Raw genomic sequence first — 23,994 nt, forward strand, 5'->3', positions numbered from 1 at the left:
AGAAACCTGTTCTTGTGGTTTGCATGATGCTGATGACATTTAATAGAGGGAATAGTTCTCAAAATAAGTATGCCTCATGTCAAATGTCTTCTTTTATAGTAATAGATTGTTTATTTCAAGAAATTGTAAATTTCATGATTTGTTCTGCAGCTGTACTCACACTAGTGGAACTTACGGAGAGACTTTTGGCAGAACATTCACGACGTTTGAAGGCAGGAGCAGAGAAGTAAGTGGTTTTGGAGAGTTGTGATATGTTTAAACATAGTTTTCTTGCACTGATAGAATGTCTAAACTTTACAGTTGCTAACACACTGTGACATTTCCTTCCTAGACCTCAATGGATGTCATTTTCTTTTCTTCATCGATACCTTAGTACTCAACAGGATTTCAGTTATAAATTTATTGACATCAATGTGAAAAGTAAAAACGATGAGAATAAAAAAAAAAATCTAGTCTTGCATTCAGGTGTTTTTATTCCTTTGGTATTAACGAAAATGAGTTTCAGGTGACATTTTTAAATATTGGTCAGACATGTGTGGTTCTCATATACATGTACTTTCTTTCATTACACTTCCAGTTCATTTCATCATAGAATCAGCCTGTCATCCACAGATTGTGTATTTATAATATTCAACAAAGGGAATTTACTTGCATAAAGTTCACCCTATGGAAGATTATCAAGGACCCCGTTTACAGTGTGAGGCTCGGCCGCGGCCGATCCTGCCTTAATTTCAGTGTAAACGCGCAAAAGGCCAAATGCGAGGCCAAAATTGGCCTCGCATTTGGCCACGCTCTGGAGGTGGTCTCGGCCGCGGCTCGGCCGAGCCCGGCCTTTTCTCAGTGTAAACGCAAACTGGGCCAAATGCGCGGCCAATTTTAGTCTGGCTTCCAAACCCTTTGCCTGTACTATTTTGCTTTTCAGGATATTAACTCCCTCAACGTCGAAAACTAGTATAGTTTAAGGTGGCTTTGTCCTGCAAAGGATTTTTTCCTTCGGCAAAGGCCTTTGCCCGAACGGCGACTTCGTCACCACGGAATTCATTTGGCAAAGGGTCTGAAAACCAGACAATACCAAATTGCGTTGTTTACAAGCAGAGCGCCACTACGACAAAATATTGAAAGGTTTGAATCAAAAGCGCAGCCGAGCCCGGCAGTGTAAACGGACAAAATTGCGGGGCCTGGCCTCGCAATTGAGGCTGGGCTCGGCCGCGGCTCGGCCCAGCCCCACACTGTAAACGGGGTCAAGTATTTTGCACACTTAAGAGTCAAATAGAATCTTTAATGTGTTAGAAAGGTTTGATATAGCACCCTCTCTGGTCATGGTTCCTCAGGATGTACCACAGAGTTCTTGTGACTGCCCTTGTCCACTCATCATGGAAGGTGAGGAAGGCGTGTCGACAGACCCTCAGGAAGCTGTTTGCTGCTCCTGGTACCATCCAACTCTCCCTAGCACTCCTGCAGGAATTCAGGACCCTCCTTGCAGCTCAAAAGGCAAGTTCCTTTATTCACATTACAAGTCATGGCTTAACCTGTTGAGGATGACTTTGCTGTAATACACATTTCTCACCGACACCTGCCTGAGTATGCTTCAGACTAGTCTTTGATGGGATTTATTTTTATTCATGTTGTATGTTAGTTTTGAGTTTTTGGATTTGAGATACTGTAAAACACAATATTATCGCGGCATGAAATTTTCATGAATTGGAGCCGACGGCCTTTTTCGCGGCATGAATTTTTTGCAAGTGCCTCTTGCATTCAATGCATATAGTGTAGACAAGAACTTTCATGTGCATTTTAATTTCGCAAATCTTGGTTCAAGAAAAATCCACGAAATTAAAATACTCCCGAACATTCAATGTTTTACAGTACTTCAACATCTTGTTTGATTTGCCTTCATTGGTCTATTGACCAGTATGTGTTTCCATGCCAACTTGGTCTTGCAGCCTGTAGAAGTGATGACGGAGGCTGCCACACCAGAGGAAACCAAGACGATCAGACCAGACATCCTAGTCTCTGCTCTTCAGACCCTGGTACCAAACCTGAGACCTGATGACAACCCTGACTCATCAGACATCGTAAGACTTGTGGTGGATTGTCTCTTGATTGACTGTCATCATCCCTTGATAGGTAAGCTACCACAGCACCAAGACTTAGTGTATTCACCTGTGATATAAAGTGAGCTACTACCAACTTTAGGAAGGCTTCTCGTATATATTTGTACACCAAGCTACTTCACTTCTGGTATCAGTCACTGTATCAACTCTTTGCATCAATCATATGCAGCCATCCACAGAGTTGATGTTATTTTCATATTATTGTATCAACAAATTTTGCAAATTTTTGTTCAAATTAGAAATGTTATGAATGTAGCATTTCAAGGCAGGGAAAAGGCAAAAATAGTCCAAATCCAACTCCTTGTGATTACATTGTATGTCGTGTTTGTGGAAACAGTGAACCACATTTGAACTTTAACAATTACAGCAAACCCAGTTCCAGACTGTGTAGTTGTTACTGAAAGCACTTCAGACACACAGTGGTGTGTATGTACTTCATTAATTTATAACAATTTGTTTCTTGTTTAATCTTGTGAGCTGGGGAATATCATATTGCTTTGGGAATGGAAATGTTGGAGAAAAAATGGGATTGGCATGTTTTATACCATAAAAGTAATACTATATATCTGTGTAGCTACAGTTGAGTCAACACATGAAAAGTGATGGAAGCAATGTTAAAGTCATAGAATTCCTGAAGATTCAAGTTTCGATACTGAATTGACTTTCAGCTGACGTTAAACCATCTCAGTGGGGAGACTTGGCCTCCAGCCTTGTTGGAGATCTTCAGGAGTTTATTTCTGACAACCAAGCTCACATTCTGGACTTACTACTAGAGAAACACATGGCATCAGAAGTAAGTTTTTCTCTCCCATGTACTTGAGGTTTGTTTACTTATGACATAAAGGGCTAGATCCTTGGTCTACAGTTAGTTTTTTCTCTCTCTTATCTTTCTCTAACTCTTTGTGCTGTATGTGATATCATTAACTCTTTGTTACTCTTCAGAAGTGTCTCAGACTAATTATCGGGGATCTTTTTTTCTGAACGAGGAGTCTTATTTACACATTTGGAATACAGATAAAAATCCACAAAGACGTGACACCACAGTGTTATTTTTTTCTTTGGTCAAAGTTAGAATATGGGTTTACAATATGTAAATCTTTTGACAAATATTTGATATGAATGAGGGAAAATTGATTGTAAAAGAACTAGACGTAAAATGGGGTTCCTCCATGGGTTAAGTTATGTTTATTGAAGGGTTGTTGATAGCATCAAAATCATTTTATGTTGCGATACTCTCAGTTTTGTAACTGGAGAGTAACTTAAGGTAGCAAAGTGAAACTAGGAATGTACAATGTATATGTGTGACCATGCATTGATGAAAACACAAAGGTTATCAGCCAATTATGAGGTCAGAAGGTTCACATTTTTGCACATTGCCTTGTGCATTTTTTGAATTTTTAAAAATAGTAAACAGCAGTCAAGATACATAGTTGTATCGAGGCAGGGTAGTTTATTCAAATGATTTGAGTGTAAATGAGAGATCACATGCAGATGTACTAGTATTAGAGTTTAAGATGGCATTATTAGGAAAACAACAGTATTCTTTTGAACATTGAGATGTGAATTGCCAGTCAGTGGAATCACTGCCTAGGAGATTTTGGGTTGCTGTCTTCCTATCAGGGTTCAAAGGTGACAGTAAAGTCCTATGATGTATCCTGTGCTATGCAGCTGTAATTATTGCATGGGAGATGAACCTAGAGAGTGCTGATATGAAGGCTGACTGATGAAGTTATCAACAGAATGATGTCAGATTTTAGTTTTCTTTTGTTTTCCAGCCTGTCACAAATGTCAAACTCCCAACATGTTCTCTCTTCTTCCCATAGGCTGCACAGAATGCCATGAAGACTGTTGCCTTTATTGCCCCCAAACACATCCTACCTCCATTCATCAACCAGTTCATCAGTGTCCTAGGAAACCCAGGATTTGTTGGCGTGACTGTGGAGGAATTTGCAATTTACAAGACACCAGAGGGCATGCTCTTTGACACATCAGTGATTGAGAAGTGAGATATTAAACAATTTGTCTGCTTGACAGTGACTGGAATATATTTTAAACTGAAAGAACAGTACGAGTTGAAATTTTTGTGGTGGTTTATTTTCTAGAATTCTACAGATCGCCACTGAGCTGCAAAAAAATAATTTGCCAATGTAAAAAAGTAAAAAAATATAATTTCTTTAAAAAAGAAAGGAAATCCAGCTTCTGCATACTTGATGCACGGCTTGAATATAATGAAAAGATTCATTGATCTTTGTCAGGCCAAAAGGGAGTACATTCAGTAGATTTGTCATGCGGAAAATTGTGAAAAAAAAAATTATGGCAGACTTTGTCCATTGCTCTGTAAAACATTGTGCACATTTCTTTTTGTGCATCAAAAGGAATAGTGTGTGTGCAGCAACAATGGCTTCTAGTCTAAACCCACTTGGCTGCACCTTTGTGGGGTAAACAGTTATACAATACACACAATTCGGACTGATGCACTCAGACCTGTGCAATATTTGTGTACCATTCAGCCTATATTTATTTCTCGTTGCAGGGCTGCAGACGCAGTTGACAAGGGCTCCATGAAAAGAGAGAATAAGGCATATTCTTTCAAGGAGCAGCTTATGGAGTTGGAGCTTAGACAGGTAAAGTAATCAACCAGGATGTCTTTTCTCTCTTCAGCGTGCTTGGTGTCCTAACTCTTTTTTAAAAAATCATTTAGGATGAATCACGAGTATACTTGGGCAAGCGTCTGTGGGAAATGCATGTTGTAGCAAAATCTGCCCATCCTCAATGAGTTAAGATGACCACATTTTTGACTGTGAACACATCACTACCAGTAAATTAGCAAATGCCTACAAAAGAATAGTGTGAACAAATATTTTGCATGGCTTTATAGTTACACTGTAATCAGAAATCATAAAATGTTCTGAGAGTTCCAAACTGCATGATATTCTTGATGAGTGGTAGTTGGCTTTCATTGGAGAAAAACAGAAGAGAGGAGAGGAACGAATAAAGGAAATACAGACAGACAGGAGAGATTAAACATCTGCAGTGTTCTTTTCCTAAATTAATTTACCCTTCACTTGTCCTGAACAAGAGAGAAGTAGAATAGAAATGAAGAAAAGCGTAGATTCTTGTTTTATGCAATCACTTTCCTGAGGGATCTTCAGAAAGCTTCAGTTTGTGATGCTTGTGTTTTTATTTTTCAATTATTGTCTGCTTTCAACCATCAACCAGGAGATGGAGAGAGAGCGAGCCAAGAAAGGAATAAAGACAGAGGTCAAACTGACTAAAAAACAGGAGGAGGCCAAGAAGGCTCAACTAGAAAAGGAGGCAGGAATCAGAAAGAGACTTCAAGAGGTAATCTATGACTGACATCTTTTCATCTATCAATTCCATTCATGTATGATTCTGACATCTTTCTTCTGTCCCCTTCATGTATTGAGCTGTTTATTATCACTGGGAAGGGAGAGACCTGTCACTGTAGTCATCTTGTTTTATGATGAAGATGTGATCCATGTGTAGACATACATATTCAATCTTTTGTGCATTTCATGTTGTATCATATCATACATGTATTTTTCTCTCTTTTTTATTTGAGGCGTCTCTATGTGTGTTTCAGCCCTCTAATCTGTACTTAAAAGGAATCAACTATCTCATAAGACAGGTATGATCAGGTGAATTACTGATCACATGATGCTTGATTGTATCATATTGAATTTGTTGCACCTCGCTTACCTCACCCACATGGTTTGAACGTGCAAACCATGAGATTTGGAAGTATTGTGTGTTTAGGTAATAATGTGTATCCTGTTTTCTTGTAGCTGAAAGACCAACTGTACCCAGCTACTTTGTTGCTAAGCGCAGCAGTAAGAGGGAGCCCCCAGGGTGTCCGGCAACACATTCCTACCCTCATGGGTCACATGTTCACTCTGATGTCATCACCAATGGCTGCTGAACATCTGATTGCTGCTTTGCTCTCCATAGGGCAATGTGCATTTCAAGAGGAGCAGAAATCTCTGGGTAATCACCTTGAGTTGTATTTATTGTTTGCTGAGCTCCTGCTTTCATTTGCGTCTCTGATTTTGTAACCACCCAGTTTAGACTTTTACGATATCTTTGAATTTTGTTTAGATTTTGTAACTACTTTTAACCTGAATCAGACTGAGCTTTTTTTGCAGTGTTATGGAGTGGGGGGGGGGGGGATCTCAGCTATGAAGCATGCATATTTCCTGGGCTTTAATCTTCAAGACTGTGTAATTGGATCTGCGAAATCGATTCAAGTTCAATTAATGATTAATTGAGTTTGCAAATTTATGCCCAAATGTATTAGAATAGATTTCTTTTGTTGGAAAGACTTACTACGACAAGGTCTAATAGTGCAACATAGAAATACGGTTACATTCGGGTCAATTATTTTATATTATATTCACCTTTGCAATTCTTAGAAATATTTGTATGCTCAAATCGAGCTCAAATTTTTTTTTGCACACGTTTCAGACCATTTAGAGCATTTTTTGAAAAATTGAAAAAATTTTACGGACGCGTACGCGCGCGCGCATATACGCAAGCACAGCTCATATGCAATAGAAATTTCCCGTTTTTTCACAATTATCGCCTGCCTGAAATGTCAGGGAATATGTCTACCAAGTTTCAAGTCAATCCGACTCAATATGACGTTATACGGGCCCGTCAAAGTTGAAATTCCGCGCGCGCGTCAATGGCGATATACAGTGCAACAATGCCAAAAAACTGCCAATTTTAAATCCGATTTTACTCGTCAGGATGGACGATGACCCCCCATTTTCTTTACACATTCTGAAAGCTGATGAGTTGTACATATCATTTCATGGGTTAGTGATGCTGGAAAAATGATTAAAAGATATCAAATTTCTTAATAAAATAAAAAGAGTAAATTTTCAAAATGACGTCATCAAATTACAAGTTCACTCGAGCGTATCTCACTTATCCTTGGCCAATTTACACCCAAATTTCAGTATGTTGTAGCTTACTAAATGTTCTTTCATTTATATAATAACAGCATTTTGATTAGATGACGGCATCACCTCGTAATATTGGATTGAAAGTAATCTTGTCAAATTTGACCAGTTTACGAGTTATCTTAATGGGAGTGCAGTTTTTCTGGAAATGAAAATTGACATGACTACCTTTTTCGAGCACTAGCTCACCTATGCTTCGGTGAATTTCTCTAAGATTTTAATATGTTGTAGCTGAGACTTTGGGCTATCGTAAGGTGCCCTTTATTTTTTCATACGGTATCTGGATCACGTCCAAAAACTTGGTTGAAATCAAAGCCTATCTTCGATGTATTTTCATATTTCTTTCTTTTTCAACTTTCTTTGCAATAACTCAAGAAAAACATACTCTATCACCACCATATTTTGCACATGTTTAGTTCATGTCACGTACATTATTTCATAAAATAACAACTACTTCATCAGACGCCATCTTGGGTATGTAAATTAGGGTCAAAGGTCATAAATGTTTCATCCTGTATCTTGGTGAATACATGTTCTATCTTCCCCATATTTTGCACACGTAAAGACCGTGTTACAAGGATTATTTCACAAAATAACCACTTTTTGCTCAGATGCCATCTTGTCTGTGCAGATCGGGGTCAAAGGTCATATGTACTTCTTTCTTTATCTTCGTTATGACGTGTTATCTCTATGGGAGGGAATTTTTCTAGATGTGAAAATTGACATGATTGTCTTTATCGAGCACTAGCTCACTTACCCTTCGGTGAATTTCTCCCAGATTTTAATATGTTGTAGCTGAGACTTTGTGTTATCGTACGTGTTCCCTTTGTTTTTCATATGGTGTCGGAATCATGTCCAAAAACGTGGTTGAAATTAAAGGTTATCTTCGATGTATTTTCATATTTCTTTTTTTCCCAATTTTCTTTGTAATAACTTAAGAAAAATATATACATTTGTGTCTCTTCATCTTAGAAAAAAAGCAAAAAATAAAATCAAACAAACCCAAAGATATGTATTACAACACACTATGACCTTGAACTTGACCAGCTGACCTTGCAAGAACTAACACAAATATTTAAGCTTTAGAATCACATGATTATATAATTGAATAACAAGTTAAACAGATTGAATTTAATATTCTTCCTCATATGGCATGCTAATTTATGTGTTATACATGTACATGTGAAATATTTAATTTTTGGCACATGCACAATTGAAAAACTGCCCTGTGGCGCAGTCGCCGTTAGTCCAAATTTCTAACAATTGGTTTCAGAACTTGAGCAAGACTCCAGGTTCAGACATAATGAAAGGCAAAAGCACAATTTTTCTTGGTTGGAAAATGGTCATTGAATAACATGGGGAGGGTAGATTCAACCCCCAGCCTTTTTAGAGTTAATACTACAGAGAATCGGTATTCCTAATTCTCTATTTCATTTCCTTTACATCTTTGATACAGCCAACCTAGTAGCCTACTGCATGGTGCGTCTGAACAAACCAGCTTGTAAGATTGATGAAAACTGGTGCCTCTTGGACCTTGTTACCATGACAACCACCGCTATCAACAGACTCTACGGACTCCCTAGGGATGATGACGATGTTGATGATGATGATGAAGATGATGAGTTTGGCAGTGCAGTCAAACGTTCAGCGGTAGTGTACCCCGCTCCGTCCTTTGCCTATGCCTTCCCGCTGCTACGCCAGGTGCTGTATGACGGAGGTGTGATGGTCAAGATAAATGAAAAGGTCCTAGAGAGGGCGCTGTGTATCTTGGCAACTCACTGCAATCTTAGGAGCAGCATGGACATAGAAGGGGATGACTTGGATGAGGTAAACACAATGAATGCTTCTCTTAAACCATTAGAATTTATAATGGGTATAATGCCATTCCATATACACATATCTTAGAATTATACATTCTGGCAAAGATTGAATACCAAAGTATTTATGTTTTGAGCAATCAGGAATGCATCGCGTAGGTATGGCACTCTGGGATTTAATGATTACTCATAGAGAAAAATAATAAAGCCCCAAAATATGTTTGATTAGATTTTTAACTCTAACACACACACCAGCATTGGTATGATTATAGGACACAACCTCTTGTTGATATCTGCTAGTTTGTAAAATATATTACTCTTTTATTCATTTTATGTTTTTTTCATTACAAAAATCTATTGTTTTGTTCATGTTGGCTGTGTCATGCAGTATCGTCAATTGATTAGGAAACAAAATCTAGCAATGAGTTTAAGAGACGTTTTCCCCAAGTCTAAGTGTAGTAATAAATTCACTGTGAAAACAAATCAAAATTAGAAAAGGATAATGTTTGATATTGCATATTGTAGATTGCTCTTCTTTGTTATATATTGTATCAATAGTAGTCATCTATTTTGAATTTGTTGAGTTTCCAGTGTTGCGTAGATGTATACAGCTCTTTCACGAAGCAGGGGTTCTGCATGATGTACAGTTTGATAGTGTAGAGTCATAGAGACCCACAGGACTGCTGTAGCACCTTAGGCTACCTAGAACCTCTGCTCTTGGTCCTGTTATCCTCTTGGTATGTTTTCTTGTGTTTTCTTACAATGATTCCCTGTGTCTTGATAACCAGAATGGTCCAGACTTGCTCCCACGTCGTGACATGATGGCACTCCTAACTCGTCTGATTGGTATCAGTGGAGTCCAGCAGCAGCAGCTAGCATCAGAAGCCTTCATCCAGCTGTGTAGGAGTGCTAGTGGAGACAGTGGCTGTGCTGTGGTTGAGGAGGATGAGATTACAGTCATTCTGGAGGCTATGACTAGTGCAGTGGTAGATGTCCGCCTTGCTGCCCTCAAGGTGTGTAGTGTGTCATTTGGATTCTTGTTTGTAAGCTATATGTAGTTTGTCATATTGTTTTTGTCTAGAGGTGGTGAGTGTTTCATTCATTTCTCGTCTGTAGGTTTGTAATTACTTTGGCTTGGTGTACATCTTGGTGTTTGATAAGTGTACCATATCTTTTGTATTATGAGACATTAATTATAATTATATTTATGATAATGTTTTCTGTCCAAGTGGGTAGTTTAACAATATTTGTATGATGTTAGCTGTGTCATTGGTCAAGATTGCCAATGTAGTGTTTCAAGGTTTGTGGAGTGATGGTGTCTCAGGATTTGTAAAGTGTTAATGTATTTATTGTGTGTAGCAGGCAAGATGCTGGTTTTGTTGTTCTTGTGAAGTAACTGATTAACAAACTGTCCTATTGATTTGAATATTATGAAGCTTTTTATTCCTTGTTGAATGTTTATATCTCTCTTGGGTCTTCCCTGAATGGCAGACACAAAATGATGTAAGATACATTTCAATGGTAAGGAGTCCAAGTTCTTACAGTAGACTGTCCAAATTCATGCTCCTGTGTGTAAATACAACATTAAATAAAGTGTATATGGGGTTGTATGTCATTTGTTAGGGTTATTCACTCAACCCGTTGAGGACACACTGGTTTTGCTACTACATGCATTTCCCATAGACACCTGCCCGAGTATACTCGGGATTCATCCTCAAGAGGTTAAAAGTGATTTGTTTAAATGTTTTACCAAATACAGAAATGTCAGATATCTTGTACAGTTTGGATTAGAGCAAACTTTGGTGTATATCTTTAGACCTTGACAAGAATGAATGATTTCCTGTTTATGTTGATTTCAGGGTCTTCGAGAGCTGCTGCTGGTCCTTCCCAGCCAGGATGGGGGTGATCCCCAGGGCCTACAGGTGGCCCAAAGGGTCTGGGTGGCTAGGAAAGATGTGGAGCCTGAGGTACAGGCTATCGCTGACGAGTGAGTAATGTTTTCTGTTTTAACACTGTGAGAGGCATGCTGACCAAAGTCTTGCTTATACTGTAGTAGTGTTCACGTCATGGAATCCAGTTCTTAATTAGGCATGCACCTGTTATTCGTCTTTGTGACATGATTTTTACAGCAACGTAGCTTGTGATTTCAAGGTTACCATTTTGATGTGTTCAGGAAATTTCCTGTTTGATTTGTCATGGGCTTTTATTTTACTTTTTCACACTCTTTTTTTTTATGTGAGAATCTTTTGCTTATGTTTGAGTAATGGATCATTAAGAGTTGATTGTTAAAAGACCATATTCTAATAGTCAAGTGGATATTATTTCTTTGTGTTATTTTGCAATGATGTATTGCAGATCAAAGTAATTTTACGATGGTAAGTGAGAGATGTTCTGTTCTACCTTTGTATTGTTTATTATGACCAGACTGTGGACTGATGGTCAGATGACAGCAAACCCTGCTCTGTGCACCATGCTGCTGGATGATGTCATCCATGATGTTGCCGTGGTGAGGAGTAGCGGGGCCGCTGCACTTTCAGCTCTGCTGGCTGAGAATCCAGAGGAGCTTGACAAAGTTTTGGACACACTCTTTGAGAAATACAGAGAAAAACTTGTGGTAAGTGGGCACAGAAATTATGAAGCAGGAACCAAGTTACATGTTAGCCCAAGTTAAAGTAATGGCTTAGTTTTCATAGCCATGTGTCAACATTCAAAGTACTGCTATTGTGTGTAAATACACTGTAGGTATAAATCAATGTAGGTTAGATGAAAGATTTTCTCATCATTCCCATATTTATGTCCAAAGTGCTGACATCAAGTATACTTGTCATAGATAGTGCAGTGGATGAGGATTTCTTGCTGACCATCATTCTATCCTTGACCCAGATCCCACCTCCAGTGCTGGACAACCTTGGACGGGTCATCTCTGAGTCTCCTCCTGATCAGTACGAGGCTCGATGCGGCATCGCCATGGCGCTCTCTGAGATTGCTCCTCATCTCCTCAGACGTCACATTCCTGATCTCTTCAAGTTTTTGGTCCCCACTGGTCTGGGAGATCGTAATGGGGAGGTTCAGAAAGAGATGCTAAATGCAGGCATGGCTGCAATCAACCAACAAGGACAGGTTTGTTGTGCTCTATACACTACTGTTCTATTTTTTTTTACATACCTTACAAATTTTTCAGATTCTTTAAACTCTTTTATTGTAGATGATAGTTTTCTCAGAAGTACAAGTAATGAAAACTGACTGTATACAAAGGATGTATGTACCAGGTATGCATTCTATGTTTAATTGGTGGTTATTTGTCATATCATTTTTGTAGCAGCTTTATGGCTATCAGTTTGGACAAACTTTTGTCAGTGGAATTTTTAGACTCTTGAAAATTTCAAAACACAGGTAAACCCAGATACTTGGGACCGCAATTCTGTCTATCTATAAGGGGAAATATATAGAGTTTTACTGGTAAAAATCCTCTTATACTTTGGAAATCTTATGTGTTTCCTTTTATTTCCTCTCCATTTTGAGTGATATGTGCTGTGGACATACATTGTATATGATAACAAGGTTGTACCAGCTGAGTCTCACAGTAAGGAAATCTTGGTGTATTGATATTTGTGATAAGAGTTATCTGTACTAAGCTCAAGATATTGCTGTCTAGTGACTTTATTAGGTTTTTGTTGAACAGATCACATACTGAATTAATTTCATCATATGTTACTTCATTGAGAAACTAGGTCATATAATTGATAACTCAGAGTGTCAATGCTATAGCACACAATCTTACTTTCACAAATAACATCAGCTTGTTGTTATGAATTCTGTGAACAGACTTTCAAATCATGAGCATTGTAGAAGATGCAATTGTCTTTGAGCTGTAAATTCTTGTGATTAAGAACGAAGTTGTGGCATCCAATTTTCTTTTTCTTTTTTCAGCCAAATGTTGGAACCCTGCTCCCTGTCTTTGAGAAGTTTTTAGATGAAGCTCCACACTCGTCATCCTATGACACTGTGAGACAGAGTGTGATTATCTTGATGGGATCCTTAGCACGTCATCTCAGCAAAGAAGACAAAAAGGTCAAACCCATCGTAGGCAAGCTGATAGAAGCCCTGAGTACACCATCACAACCAGTAAGTATACAAGGCTGCTCTAGGTTTCATATGCAATGAGTTCAACCAAGTGGCATGTCTTGTTGTTGTTGTTTTTTTTTAAAGCCAAATGTAGTGATACAAATACTGTATACGCCGAATATTTCGCGAGGTTTTTATTTTTGCGAATTTCCCGAGTCAGGTGCTATTTGCGAGATTAAAGACATGCGAAAATATTGACTCTGATCCCTATGTGAATGTGACATATATGCATTTACATTTCTCTGTTCTGTACAGGACTCCACGATCGCAAATTTAAAGGGATCATACAGTTCTGGTTGAGACCTAATTTCAGGTTTCTAACATTTTTAGGTGAGATAATGAGAAATCTCATATGAAATATGAAAGAGCATGCAATTTTATGAGGAATTCAACGTTTATTTGATAAAAATTGGTTTTGAAATGGCTGAGATATCCAAAAAAGAACGATTCTAATAAAGTGTGAGACCCACACTTTGTAACGATCGCTTTGTTTTACTTTTTTTTTGGATGTTTCAGTTATTCCAAACCCGATTTTCATCAAATAAACTTTGAATTCCTCTTAAAATAGTATGCTCTGTGCTATATCTTAAGTGTTTTCTTGGTATCTTGCAAAATTCGAAAGCCTATTTCTCATCTCAACCAAAACTGTACTATCCCTCTAACCACTCGCAAAATCGTCAGGAATTCCCGATTCGCGAAAATTTAGACTTGTGAAATATATGGCATATACAGTACCTAAAAAAAAAGTGTAGGTGTGTCTGATCTATATGAGGATACTTACTCCCCTAAATCTGTGAATCTTCCTCAAGCACAGAAGTATGAGTAGTACAGTGGTAAAACTATTTTGGCTGACTTTGTGGTGTGACAGGTACAGGAAGCCGTGGCTAAGTGTCTGCCTCCACTGGTCCCTGCCATCAAGGAAGATGCTCCAGGTATCGTCAAGGAACTCCTCAGACTCCTACTAGAGTCAGAGAACTATGGTGAAAGGAAAGGAGCAGCGTATGGACTAGCTGGTATGGTGAAGGGACTAGGGATCCTATCTCTCAAACAGCTAGACATCATGTCAACTTTACAGACAGCCATCCAAGACAAGAAGAATACCAGGAAGAGAGAAGGTGAACTAATTATTACTTTCTTCTTTTTGGAAGTGAGAGGATTTTCCCTCCCACCATTGACAAGCTTTTCAGAGAGATTGGGACATACAAACTTTTTTTTTGTTTTTTTTTTAAATTGGGGTTTGTCTAGTATTACTTTTGATAATTTTTTTTAAAACATGATAGTGACTGCAGATTTTAAAGAAAGGCATTATTAATTTCATTCATGATTTTCACATGGCAGGACTCTCTCAAAGACGGGAGCATCACTTCAAGTTCATGAAAATTACAATAGTAGTGATGTTATTATGTTCAAATGATTCTCATTCATCCACCATTGAAAATATCTGTTCCTCCATTGAGCTTGAATGTATTGAAAAGGTGCACATTTATCACTACAGCTGTTTTAACGAGAATACTTCTTGTATGCTTGAATACAAGCATACAGACATATACACACACAGTGTCACAAACAGATACACAAACCCTCACATATCACTCATACATACATAGTTTGAGGCTTATGTTTGTGGTCTTCACCATTATGCCAATATTCCCATAGTAACAGTTTTGTGCTTTTGTTTGGTTTACAGGCTCTTTGTTTGCCTTTGAGATGCTGTGCAGCATGTTAGGACGTCTGTTTGAGCCATATGTTGTACATGTCATCCCTCATCTTCTACTCTGCTTTGGTGATGGCAACCAGTACGTCAGAGAGGTATGACTCTAGTCTTGAATGAATTATAAGTTTGCTGTAATTTCAAGGCAGTATACAAAAAATATGCAGTCATTACTGCATGAATAAACTTATTTGTGAGCTCAATATGACTTTGTACATACACATGTAGTGTAAGAATGGAGACAGATTTCTTCATGTGACTTCATGTTATGCTTTGCATGTGTGCATCACTACAATTATGCACAATATTTTGCAATGTTTGAGAATATAATGGAATTTTATGACTGATTTAAGCCAATATATGTGAAGGAAAAGGTGAAGCCCTGTGTTATTGCACAAGGCTAGTGTATAGCCAGTGTGTTCATGTATAAACTAGTCCTGTTATTACATGCCTCTCAGTGTTTCTTCACCATAGTGAAGATCCCTATAAAGAAATGTGACCGGCGACAACGGTTTCAGGCAAAGGTCGGGAATTTTGAAAATTCATTTTTTCACTGAATCTCATTGCACATTTCCTAAGCTTCGCATTGATATAAAACACTTGTATTCTTCGGCACCATAAGTGTGCATAGGAAGAGAAATAAAATGCACTTTTTAAGTTGTTAGCCTGACAAAATTGCGAGAAAACAGGCTTTGAAGATTCACCTCTTTCTCAAAGACAATGTCCGAGCGGCGATGCAAGGGGAGAATCACCCATCCGTACGATGGTGCCAATCGATGTTAAGCTCCGCCTCTAGCAACCACATCGCCTTCTGATTGGCTCACTGAGAGAGTCAAATTTCCCGGGCACGTTCCTCGGAGCTCAGCGTATGGAGCCGAAAAACAATGCATTTCGCTCGGGTTTGTTTCCCAGTACGTCTTTCAAGATGGCGAATACGATAATTGCACGTCGTATGGTGTACATGTACAATGTATGGTGCACGCATTACGCAATGGCATCCACATGCCACTGCCGTGTGCATGTCACAGGAGCTGTGGCGAATCCACACATTTACAAATCGCGTTTTCATTGTGGTGCCTTTTGAAGGCAGAAAATTGCTAGTGCTGGCACAAGGGTCACGCTTCCTGTTTGTTTTACTTTTACAAGACATGCATATGTTGCTTTGTTCAGTGGTGCTAATTAAATCAAAACAAACAAACAAACGCGACTTGTTAGTTTGGTGCGATCTTGACGTGTAGTATGTGAAGATTGGTTACATGTGACCGCTCCTTTCCTCTCATCTACCTTCCATTGAGTCAGTCTGCTGTCATAATTTTTACTACAGTACAAGTAGACACATTTGAGAATATTTAGTTTTCTTTCCACACGATTATGTTATGCTACATGATTTTTGTTTCACTTCCGTTGTCGAACATTGCGGTAGAATAGTTTGGATAGAAAGCCAAACGAAGACCACGCACTACAGACCGAGGGTATATTAAACCACTAAGTATAGCAAGAACAATGGAGCGTGTAATCGTGCATGCGTGGACAAAGCATTCCCCAAACGCTGCAACCGGTGTCTCCGAAAGCCGAATTATGTAAATGTATGCGATGCACCAGCCAATCGCATGCTAGACCCTGCGCCGTAGCAACGCTGAGGATATTGGCGCTGCGTTCGAAAGAAGCTCGAAACTGACGAGTGCGATCCAACATAGGGTGCTTAAAATTCCATTTTCGATAGGAAAAACTTAGTCTTAAGCTATGAAATTTAGTGTAGATGTAGAAAACATATCAAAGATTCGATTTCTGCAAAAAGCCTAAATCGACAAAAATAATGGTCAAAATCTTTGTACCCCGCCTAGGAGGGAATTTTCTCTTGCGACTTTTGCCTGAAACCGTTGTCGCTGGTCACAAATGCTCTAAGTTTGTGATGGAAGCCAATGAAGGTTTTCTGTCCACTGTGTGGCTCCAGTCTGAAATTATTAAAAATACAAACAAGTAAGAGTCACTGTCAAGTCAGTTCTTGACATGTTGATGTAATTTCTTATTTTTTCTGTTATGTGCTTTTAAATAGCGATGTGCTCTATTCTTGTGACCAACATGAAGAACTACAAGTTTTCTGGTTTATCTTTGTCTCTGAGTAGGCAACGGATGATACAGCCAAGGCAGTGATGAGTAAGTTGAGTGGTCATGGAGTCAAGCTGGTCCTACCATCTCTCTTGGCTGCCTTGGAGGAGGACTCCTGGAGGACCAAAGCTGGTCAGTACTTGGACTAGTCTATAACCAACCAGTGTCTGTCTAGGCAGTAATGACAGTTATCAGTTTCTGTTCACAAATAATTTCACCTTTATGCCAGTTTAGAGAAAAAAAAATGATCAGAACAAGTTACACACCTGTCAAAGCAGCTCTATATTGTAAATGTTGAAATGAAGAGGAAAAAGGAAGGTGTTACTCATCTATCTTAATAAAAGATAATGTGGATATACATGTAGGTAGTGTCTGTGTGTCTGTACAGTGTGTAATGCATGTCTTTGAGGAAGTCTGTGTTCATTTTGTTGACAGCTTAAGATTGAAGCTACAGTTCCACGCTGTTTCTAACAGTCTGATAAATCTGCTATGTAGAATCTAAGTGCACTAGGTCTAAGGGTATTTCTTTCTTTCTTTTTAAACAGGAGGTCAAAAACTGAATTAGCTATCTACCTTGGTGGGTGTGATATAAAATCTGATGAATGAATAGAAGTTACCAGTAATTGTAATAAAAGAATTGGAAGGGAAATTAGGATGAGGTAATGAGAGACTGAGGAAACACCATCAAGAGTGAGCACTATGAGTGCTAAGAGTACTTCTATCTCTCATTCTTTGTGTGCCTCTCATGACAGGTTCTGTGGAATTGCTTGGTAACATGGCATACTGTGCTCCCAAGCAGCTGTCTTCCTGTCTGCCAAGTATTGTGCCCAAGCTGACAGAGGTTCTCACTGATTCACATGCTAAGGTGCAGAAGGCTGGTGCTCAGGCTTTGAAGCAAATTGGCAACGTTATCCGCAACCCAGAGATCCAGGGTAAGCTAGGATTATCATGTACTGGATGGATGTCGAATCTGTACAGATGTGTAGAGTTGTGATAATTAAATGTGTTTGTGTCAATATTGCCATCAGTAGAATCCTTATGGTGGTATGGAGGCAGTATCTTGGACCTCAAGGAAAATTAATCTTTACAAACTGCAGTCTGTCTAATGCTGTTGAGCAAGCTTGTAAGAGTGCCATTCCTATTATTCCGAAGTGATGACCTAAGTTTGATGTCTTCTTGCAGCTATTGTACCCACCCTCCTGGAAGCCCTCTCAGATCCCTCAAGGCACACAGCCACCTGTCTCAAGGTTCTCCTTGACACCAAGTTTGTTCACTTCATCGATGCTCCCTCGCTGGCCCTTATCATGCCTGTTGTCCAGAGATCTTTCCAGGACCGGTCTACCGAAACTAAAAAGATGGCCTCACAAATTATCGGCAACATGTACTCTCTGACTGACCAGAAGGTAAGAATCAAATCCTTCTTGCTCAGAATCATAATATGTTTATATCATCACAAGTCTTTCTGATGCGTGCAGTGAATTTTCCCTTTTAGCTTTAAAATCTTTGCCCATGATGGCTATCATAGGCATATACCATACACGTAGATAAGCATGTGATTGATGGTTTTATGAATATTTGAAGCAAACTTCTGTGCAGGTTTATATTATCTTCACGCACTTGGGTTTTTATCAAATTAAATTGTGTGGGTTCAACAACTACACAATTCCCAAGGTCACAAATAAGCTAGAGTGCTACATACAATTGTATGAAAGGAAAAAAATATTTAACTCCATCTGACTCAATGGAGATGTGTCAGATACAATTTGTAAGTGATGAATGTGCTGAGTTCATGTGATAAATAAATGTAATCTTGATAGCCAGAGTGGCTGGAGTGAAAAATGTGTATATTTGTGCATAAGACATGAGGAGAAAGATGGAATGATCTACCACCATGTAATACACAAGTCTCGAAGCTGTAATACCAAGCTGTGACAGGTTGTCTAAATGAGTTCCCTTCTTGTTCTACTCTCAGGATCTAGCCCCATACTTGCCCTCTGTCATGCCGGGATTGAAGGCTTCACTGCTGGATCCAGTACCAGATGTCAGGAAGGTGTCAGCCAGAGCTCTAGGGGCCATGGTGAAAGGGATGGGGGAGAGTAGCTTTGAAGACCTCCTACCATGGTTGATGGAGAAACTTACCTCAGAACAGAACTCAGTGGACAGGTCTGGTGCTGCACAGGGTGAGTACAGGGAGTTCCTTCTTTATAACCTTTGTACAGGGAGTTCTTTCTTTATGACCTTTGTACAGGAAGTTCCTTTGTGACCTTTGTACAGGGAGTTCCTCTTTTGTGACCTTTGTACAGGGAGTTCCTTCTTTATGACCTTTGTTCATGGTGTTCCTATTTTATGACTCTTTATTTTCATTGATTTTGTAACAAGGAGAAATATGAAAAAATTGTAATGAAAATTTGAAAGCTCTTGTACTATTAGGATTACTGTCAAGTGCAATTCTGAAATAAGTAGTGAAAAAATAAAGGAATTGTTTTTCATCTAAATCCAATGGACTGCACCACTGGCAAATTCCTCTAATATTTCCTCCATTAACTAGAGAATTTACTTTGTATCTTATACGATGAGAGGGATGTACATGTTTAACTTCATTTATTATTAACAGTGATGTATCAGCCTTTAATTACGGAACATTTATGATTATCTCGATATTTGTCTTTATATCGAAAAAATAATGGTGTAGATTTGCAATTTGAATTTGTAGTATGTTAGATATATTGATGAGTTTTGTTACACTGATTTAAGAAACTGAAATGTAAGGATAAGCTTAAAAAAATGAAGTTACTTGTCAATCAGAGTCAAGATTGTGCAGAAGTCTACAGCCTGGTATCCATCCTGTGTGGTGTTTGTACTCTTCCTTCAGGTTTGAGTGAAGTGTTTGCTGGTATGGGTATCCAGACATTAGAGAAGTACATCCCAGATCTAGTGAAGACAGCCGAAGCTCCAGACATCGCGTCTCACATCAGGGATGGTTACATCATGATGTTCATCTACCTCCCAGGCACTTTTGGAGACAAGTTTGCTCCTTTCGTTGGCCCTGTGATTTCACCACTCCTCATAGTATGTCTCACTTCCTTCCATTACATTTGTTTTTTAATCTCTTAAAAAGGTAATTTCTTTTTTATGTTTTACTACATGCAAGAAGTTTTTCATAGAGAGGGCATTACTTACCTTAAAATGACACTCTGAGAAAATATCAAGCAGTTTGGTCAAGTTTGGATATTGTGAATTTATAAAGCAACTTCTTGTCTTCTTTTAGATGATGATGTCTTGCAGCGTAATCTACATGTATCAAACACAGTCTGAGATGGCTCTGGATGTTTTATCTCAAAATAGTTTTTGTGCACTTTGATATTTTATGACAATTCTAAGCTATCCTAGATCAATGATTGTGGTTGCTTTCTGTGGTACACCTGCAGGCTTTGGCCGATGAGAGTGAATTTGTCAGAGACACGGCCCTACGAGCTGGTCAACGTATCATCAACATGTATGCAGAGACAGCTGTCAATGTCTTCCTACCAGAGTTGGAGAAAGGATTGTTTGATGATAACTGGAGAATTCGATACAGCTCTGTACAACTCCTGGGAGACCTTCTCTATCGCATCTCTGGTGTCACTGGTAAAATGACGACTGTTGGAGATGAGGATGACAACTTTGGCACAGAGCATTCCACTAAGGTGAGTCCCAACCTCATTTCTGCATTCTGAACCTTGGATGCAACTATCTACTGATGAAAAGTAGCATTTACCAGAAAAGTTTACTGTTGTCATCATAAAAGCTTTCTCTGTATGAAAATATGAGCATATATAGATTGTAAGTTGTGGGTTTGAAGTTGGTATTATTACATGTATCAGGTATGTCACCAGTGATTGCAATGTTTTGCAGATGATAGTGTGTTAAAAGGTGACTTAGGTATCAGAGCAAAGTCATGAAACTCAGTAAATGTGTGATGTCTTATTCTTAAAATATATTGTTTCTTCTTCATTTATGGATGTTTGTTCTTGTGGTAGGCAATCATCAATGTCCTTGGTGTTGAAAGACGCAATAGAGTGTTAGCAGGTTTATACATGGGACGATCAGACACAGCTCTCATGGTACGGCAAGCAGCACTCCATGTCTGGAAGGTTGTAGTGGTCAACACTCCACGCACACTGAAAGACATCCTCTCTACTCTCTTCACTCTCCTCCTGGGCTGCCTTGCTAGCACTAGCTATGACAAGAGACAGGTACACAGATGATTCCTACTCTCCCTTTTTATCTTCTTTCATTTTGAACAAGTTTGTAGAGGGGAAAAAAAAGATAGTTATATGGTATGAAGCACAAATTGTATGGATATCATCTTTATTAATCTTTTGTGTTCATAAGTTATATAATGTATATAATGTTCACTCTCACCAATGATTGATTCTGTGGGCACATTGAAACATTCACTCATGTTGCAATGAATTTGTCATCAATGAATCAAGAAAGCTGATTTTGTTACAACACACGTTTCCTCTAGACACCTACCCAAATAAACTTGACTCATCTACAATGCATGAAGTTCTATGCATAATAATTTTTCTTACTATATTTAATATGCTTAATATCTAAGATATGCTAGTTTCCATTGTTATTCAACAGTACATGGAATAAGATATATAAAAGGAGGAAATTGATATTGATAATTAATAATTGATTAAGTGATTGATCTGTATTATTTCAGCATAATACTGTGTTAGTGGTGTGTAGTCCCAACAGTAAACTGATTTCTGTTCATTGTCTAGGTGGCTGCAAGGACCCTTGGTGATCTGGTCCGCAAACTTGGAGACCGAGTCTTGCCTGAGATGATTCCTGTATTAGAGAAAGGTTTGGATTCAACAGAGAGTGACCAAAGACAAGGAGTGTGTATTGGGCTCAGTGAGATCATCAGCTCCACTAGCAAAGAACAGGTGGGTGTGACTCCTGTCTCTGTCTACTTTACATTGTCTCTGCAGTTCACATGATCTGTACAGTTCACATGAAGAGTGTAGTCTTAGCAGTTCTGATTCATTCTCTATATATGGTCATTGTGTGCACTGTTGGTTACAGGAACAAACTCTCATTGAATTGATTAATTTGATTAATTTATTATTTTCTTGTCTACTTTGAGGCGGTAATGGAGATAGAAAAAAAGAAAATATGTTGAGCATATATCTTAAATGAATTTGCATGATAATGTTTTTATATCCAGTATATAGGAAAATTCCTGTAATGCATATCATACACACTTCCACAAATCTTCACATTAAACATTTTGTAGTGTGTTTCAGTAGCAATGTTTTTTTTTTTCCTTGTTGTTTACTGTCAAGAAAAATTTGCCTTCATGTCACATTCATGCTGTGTCACCAGTGTGAAGAGCTTCTAAAACACTGATACTATCATCATCTAATGTGTACTGCCTCAGGTTCTGACGTATTGTGGAAGTCTGGTTCTGACTGTGAAGAGGGCGCTATGCGATCCCCTGATTGAGGTCCGTGAAGCAGCAGCCAGAACATTTGACAGTCTTCATAACACCATTGGTGAGAGGCTAACTTTTTTCTTCATTGGACTTGAATACATTACTTTGGTGTATTCAAACACTTGAATAGCATGTCTACCATTAATTAGTCTTGGCAGCAATTGACACTGGTCTATTGTTATTCTAGCTGGTACAACAAACTGTCCAAGTCCTATCAATAGATGTAGATAAAAGTTGCCTGTTCTTTGTCTCTGAGTGCAAATGGTAAGACAGGAAAAGACACATTTATCTCAAGCAGCCATCAGTGGTGTGATGAACATAGAAGACCAATGTGTAAATGCACCAATAAAATTATACCCTTGTAAAATGGGTTGAGTTGAGAGTTATAGTAGTCAATCTATTGAGTGTGCTGCACCTGTTATGGTAGTCTGATGGATCTAATGAATGTGCTGCACCTGTTATAGTAGTCTAGTGAATCTAATGAATGTGTTGCACCTGTTTATTGTAGGCCACAAATCACTGGAGGACATCTTGCCTGACCTACTGGGGAAGCTAAGTGATGAGGAGGTGGGAGAGTTTGCACTGGATGGACTCAAACAAGTCATGGCTGTCAAGAATAGAGTGGTCTTACCATTCCTCATCCCAAAGGTACCATGTCAAGAATAGAGTGGTCTTACCATTCCTCATCCCAAAGGTACCATGTCAAGAATAGAGTGGTCTTACCATTCCTCATCCCAAAGGTACCATGTCAAGAATAGAGTAGTCTTACCATTCCTCATCCCAAAGGTACCATGTCAAGAATAGAGTGGTCTTACCATTCCTCATCCCAAAGGTACCATGTCAAGAATAGAGTGGTCTTACCATTCCTCATCCCAAAGGTACCATGTCAAGAATAGAGTAGTCTTACCATTCCTCATCCCAAAGGTACCATGTCAAGAATAGAGTGGTCTTACCATTCCTCATCCCAAAGGTACCATGTCAAGAATAGAGTAGTCTTACCATTCCTCATCCCAAAGGTACCATGTCAAGAATAGAGTGGTCTTACCATTCCTCATCCCAAAGGTACCATGTCAAGAATAGAGTGGTCTTACCATTCCTCATCCCAAAGGTACCATGTCAAGAATAGAGTGGTCTTACCATTCCTCATCCCAAAGGTACCATGTCAAGAATAGAGTGGTCTTACCATTCCTCATCCCAAAGGTACCATGTCAAGAATAGAGTAGTCTTACCATTCCTCATCCCAAAGGTACCATGTCAAGAATAGAGTGGTCTTACCATTCCTCATCCCAAAGGTACCATGTCAAGAATAGAGTGGTCTTACCATTCCTCATCCCAAAGGTACCATGTCAAGAATAGAGTAGTCTTACCATTCCTCATCCCAAAGGTACCATGTCAAGAATAGAGTGGTCTTACCATTCCTCATCCCAAAGGTACCATGTCAAGAATAGAGTAGTCTTACCATTCCTCATCCCAAAGGTACCATGTCAAGAATAGAGTGGTCTTACCATTCCTCATCCCAAAGGCACCATGTCAAGAATAGAGTGGTCCTACCATTCCTCATCCCAAAGGTACCATGTCAAGAATAGAGTGGTCTTACCATTCCTCATCCCAAAGGTACCATGTCAAGAATAGAGTGGTCTTACCATTC

General features: G+C 38.8%; 1 protein-coding gene across 1 annotated transcript in view; it reads left to right on the top strand.

The window, feature by feature from the left end:
- The window catches only part of LOC139737265 (stalled ribosome sensor GCN1-like), a 45,840-nt gene that overhangs the window by 12,057 nt on the left and 9,789 nt on the right, over nt 1-23,994 (top strand). The window contains exons 14-39 of the mRNA XM_071647943.1: nt 151-226; nt 1,332-1,491; nt 1,944-2,127; nt 2,783-2,907; nt 3,938-4,116; nt 4,648-4,738; nt 5,334-5,456; nt 5,921-6,119; nt 8,553-8,923; nt 9,702-9,926; nt 10,773-10,900; nt 11,338-11,527; nt 11,797-12,033; nt 12,844-13,038; nt 13,907-14,153; nt 14,726-14,847; nt 16,876-16,990; nt 17,611-17,790; nt 18,041-18,261; nt 18,831-19,038; nt 19,731-19,927; nt 20,287-20,544; nt 20,878-21,093; nt 21,634-21,798; nt 22,293-22,407; nt 22,855-22,994. Of these exons, the coding sequence (XP_071504044.1) occupies nt 151-226; nt 1,332-1,491; nt 1,944-2,127; nt 2,783-2,907; nt 3,938-4,116; nt 4,648-4,738; nt 5,334-5,456; nt 5,921-6,119; nt 8,553-8,923; nt 9,702-9,926; nt 10,773-10,900; nt 11,338-11,527; nt 11,797-12,033; nt 12,844-13,038; nt 13,907-14,153; nt 14,726-14,847; nt 16,876-16,990; nt 17,611-17,790; nt 18,041-18,261; nt 18,831-19,038; nt 19,731-19,927; nt 20,287-20,544; nt 20,878-21,093; nt 21,634-21,798; nt 22,293-22,407; nt 22,855-22,994 (4,667 nt within the window). The remainder of the gene's footprint in view (nt 1-150; nt 227-1,331; nt 1,492-1,943; nt 2,128-2,782; nt 2,908-3,937; nt 4,117-4,647; nt 4,739-5,333; nt 5,457-5,920; nt 6,120-8,552; nt 8,924-9,701; nt 9,927-10,772; nt 10,901-11,337; nt 11,528-11,796; nt 12,034-12,843; nt 13,039-13,906; nt 14,154-14,725; nt 14,848-16,875; nt 16,991-17,610; nt 17,791-18,040; nt 18,262-18,830; nt 19,039-19,730; nt 19,928-20,286; nt 20,545-20,877; nt 21,094-21,633; nt 21,799-22,292; nt 22,408-22,854; nt 22,995-23,994) is intronic.

Source organism: Diadema antillarum, unplaced genomic scaffold (assembly GCF_040938485.1).
Source record: "Diadema antillarum isolate AM-2024a unplaced genomic scaffold, OU_Dant_1.0 seq00000688_RagTag, whole genome shotgun sequence".
Taxonomy (NCBI): Eukaryota; Metazoa; Echinodermata; class Echinoidea; order Diadematoida; family Diadematidae; genus Diadema; species Diadema antillarum.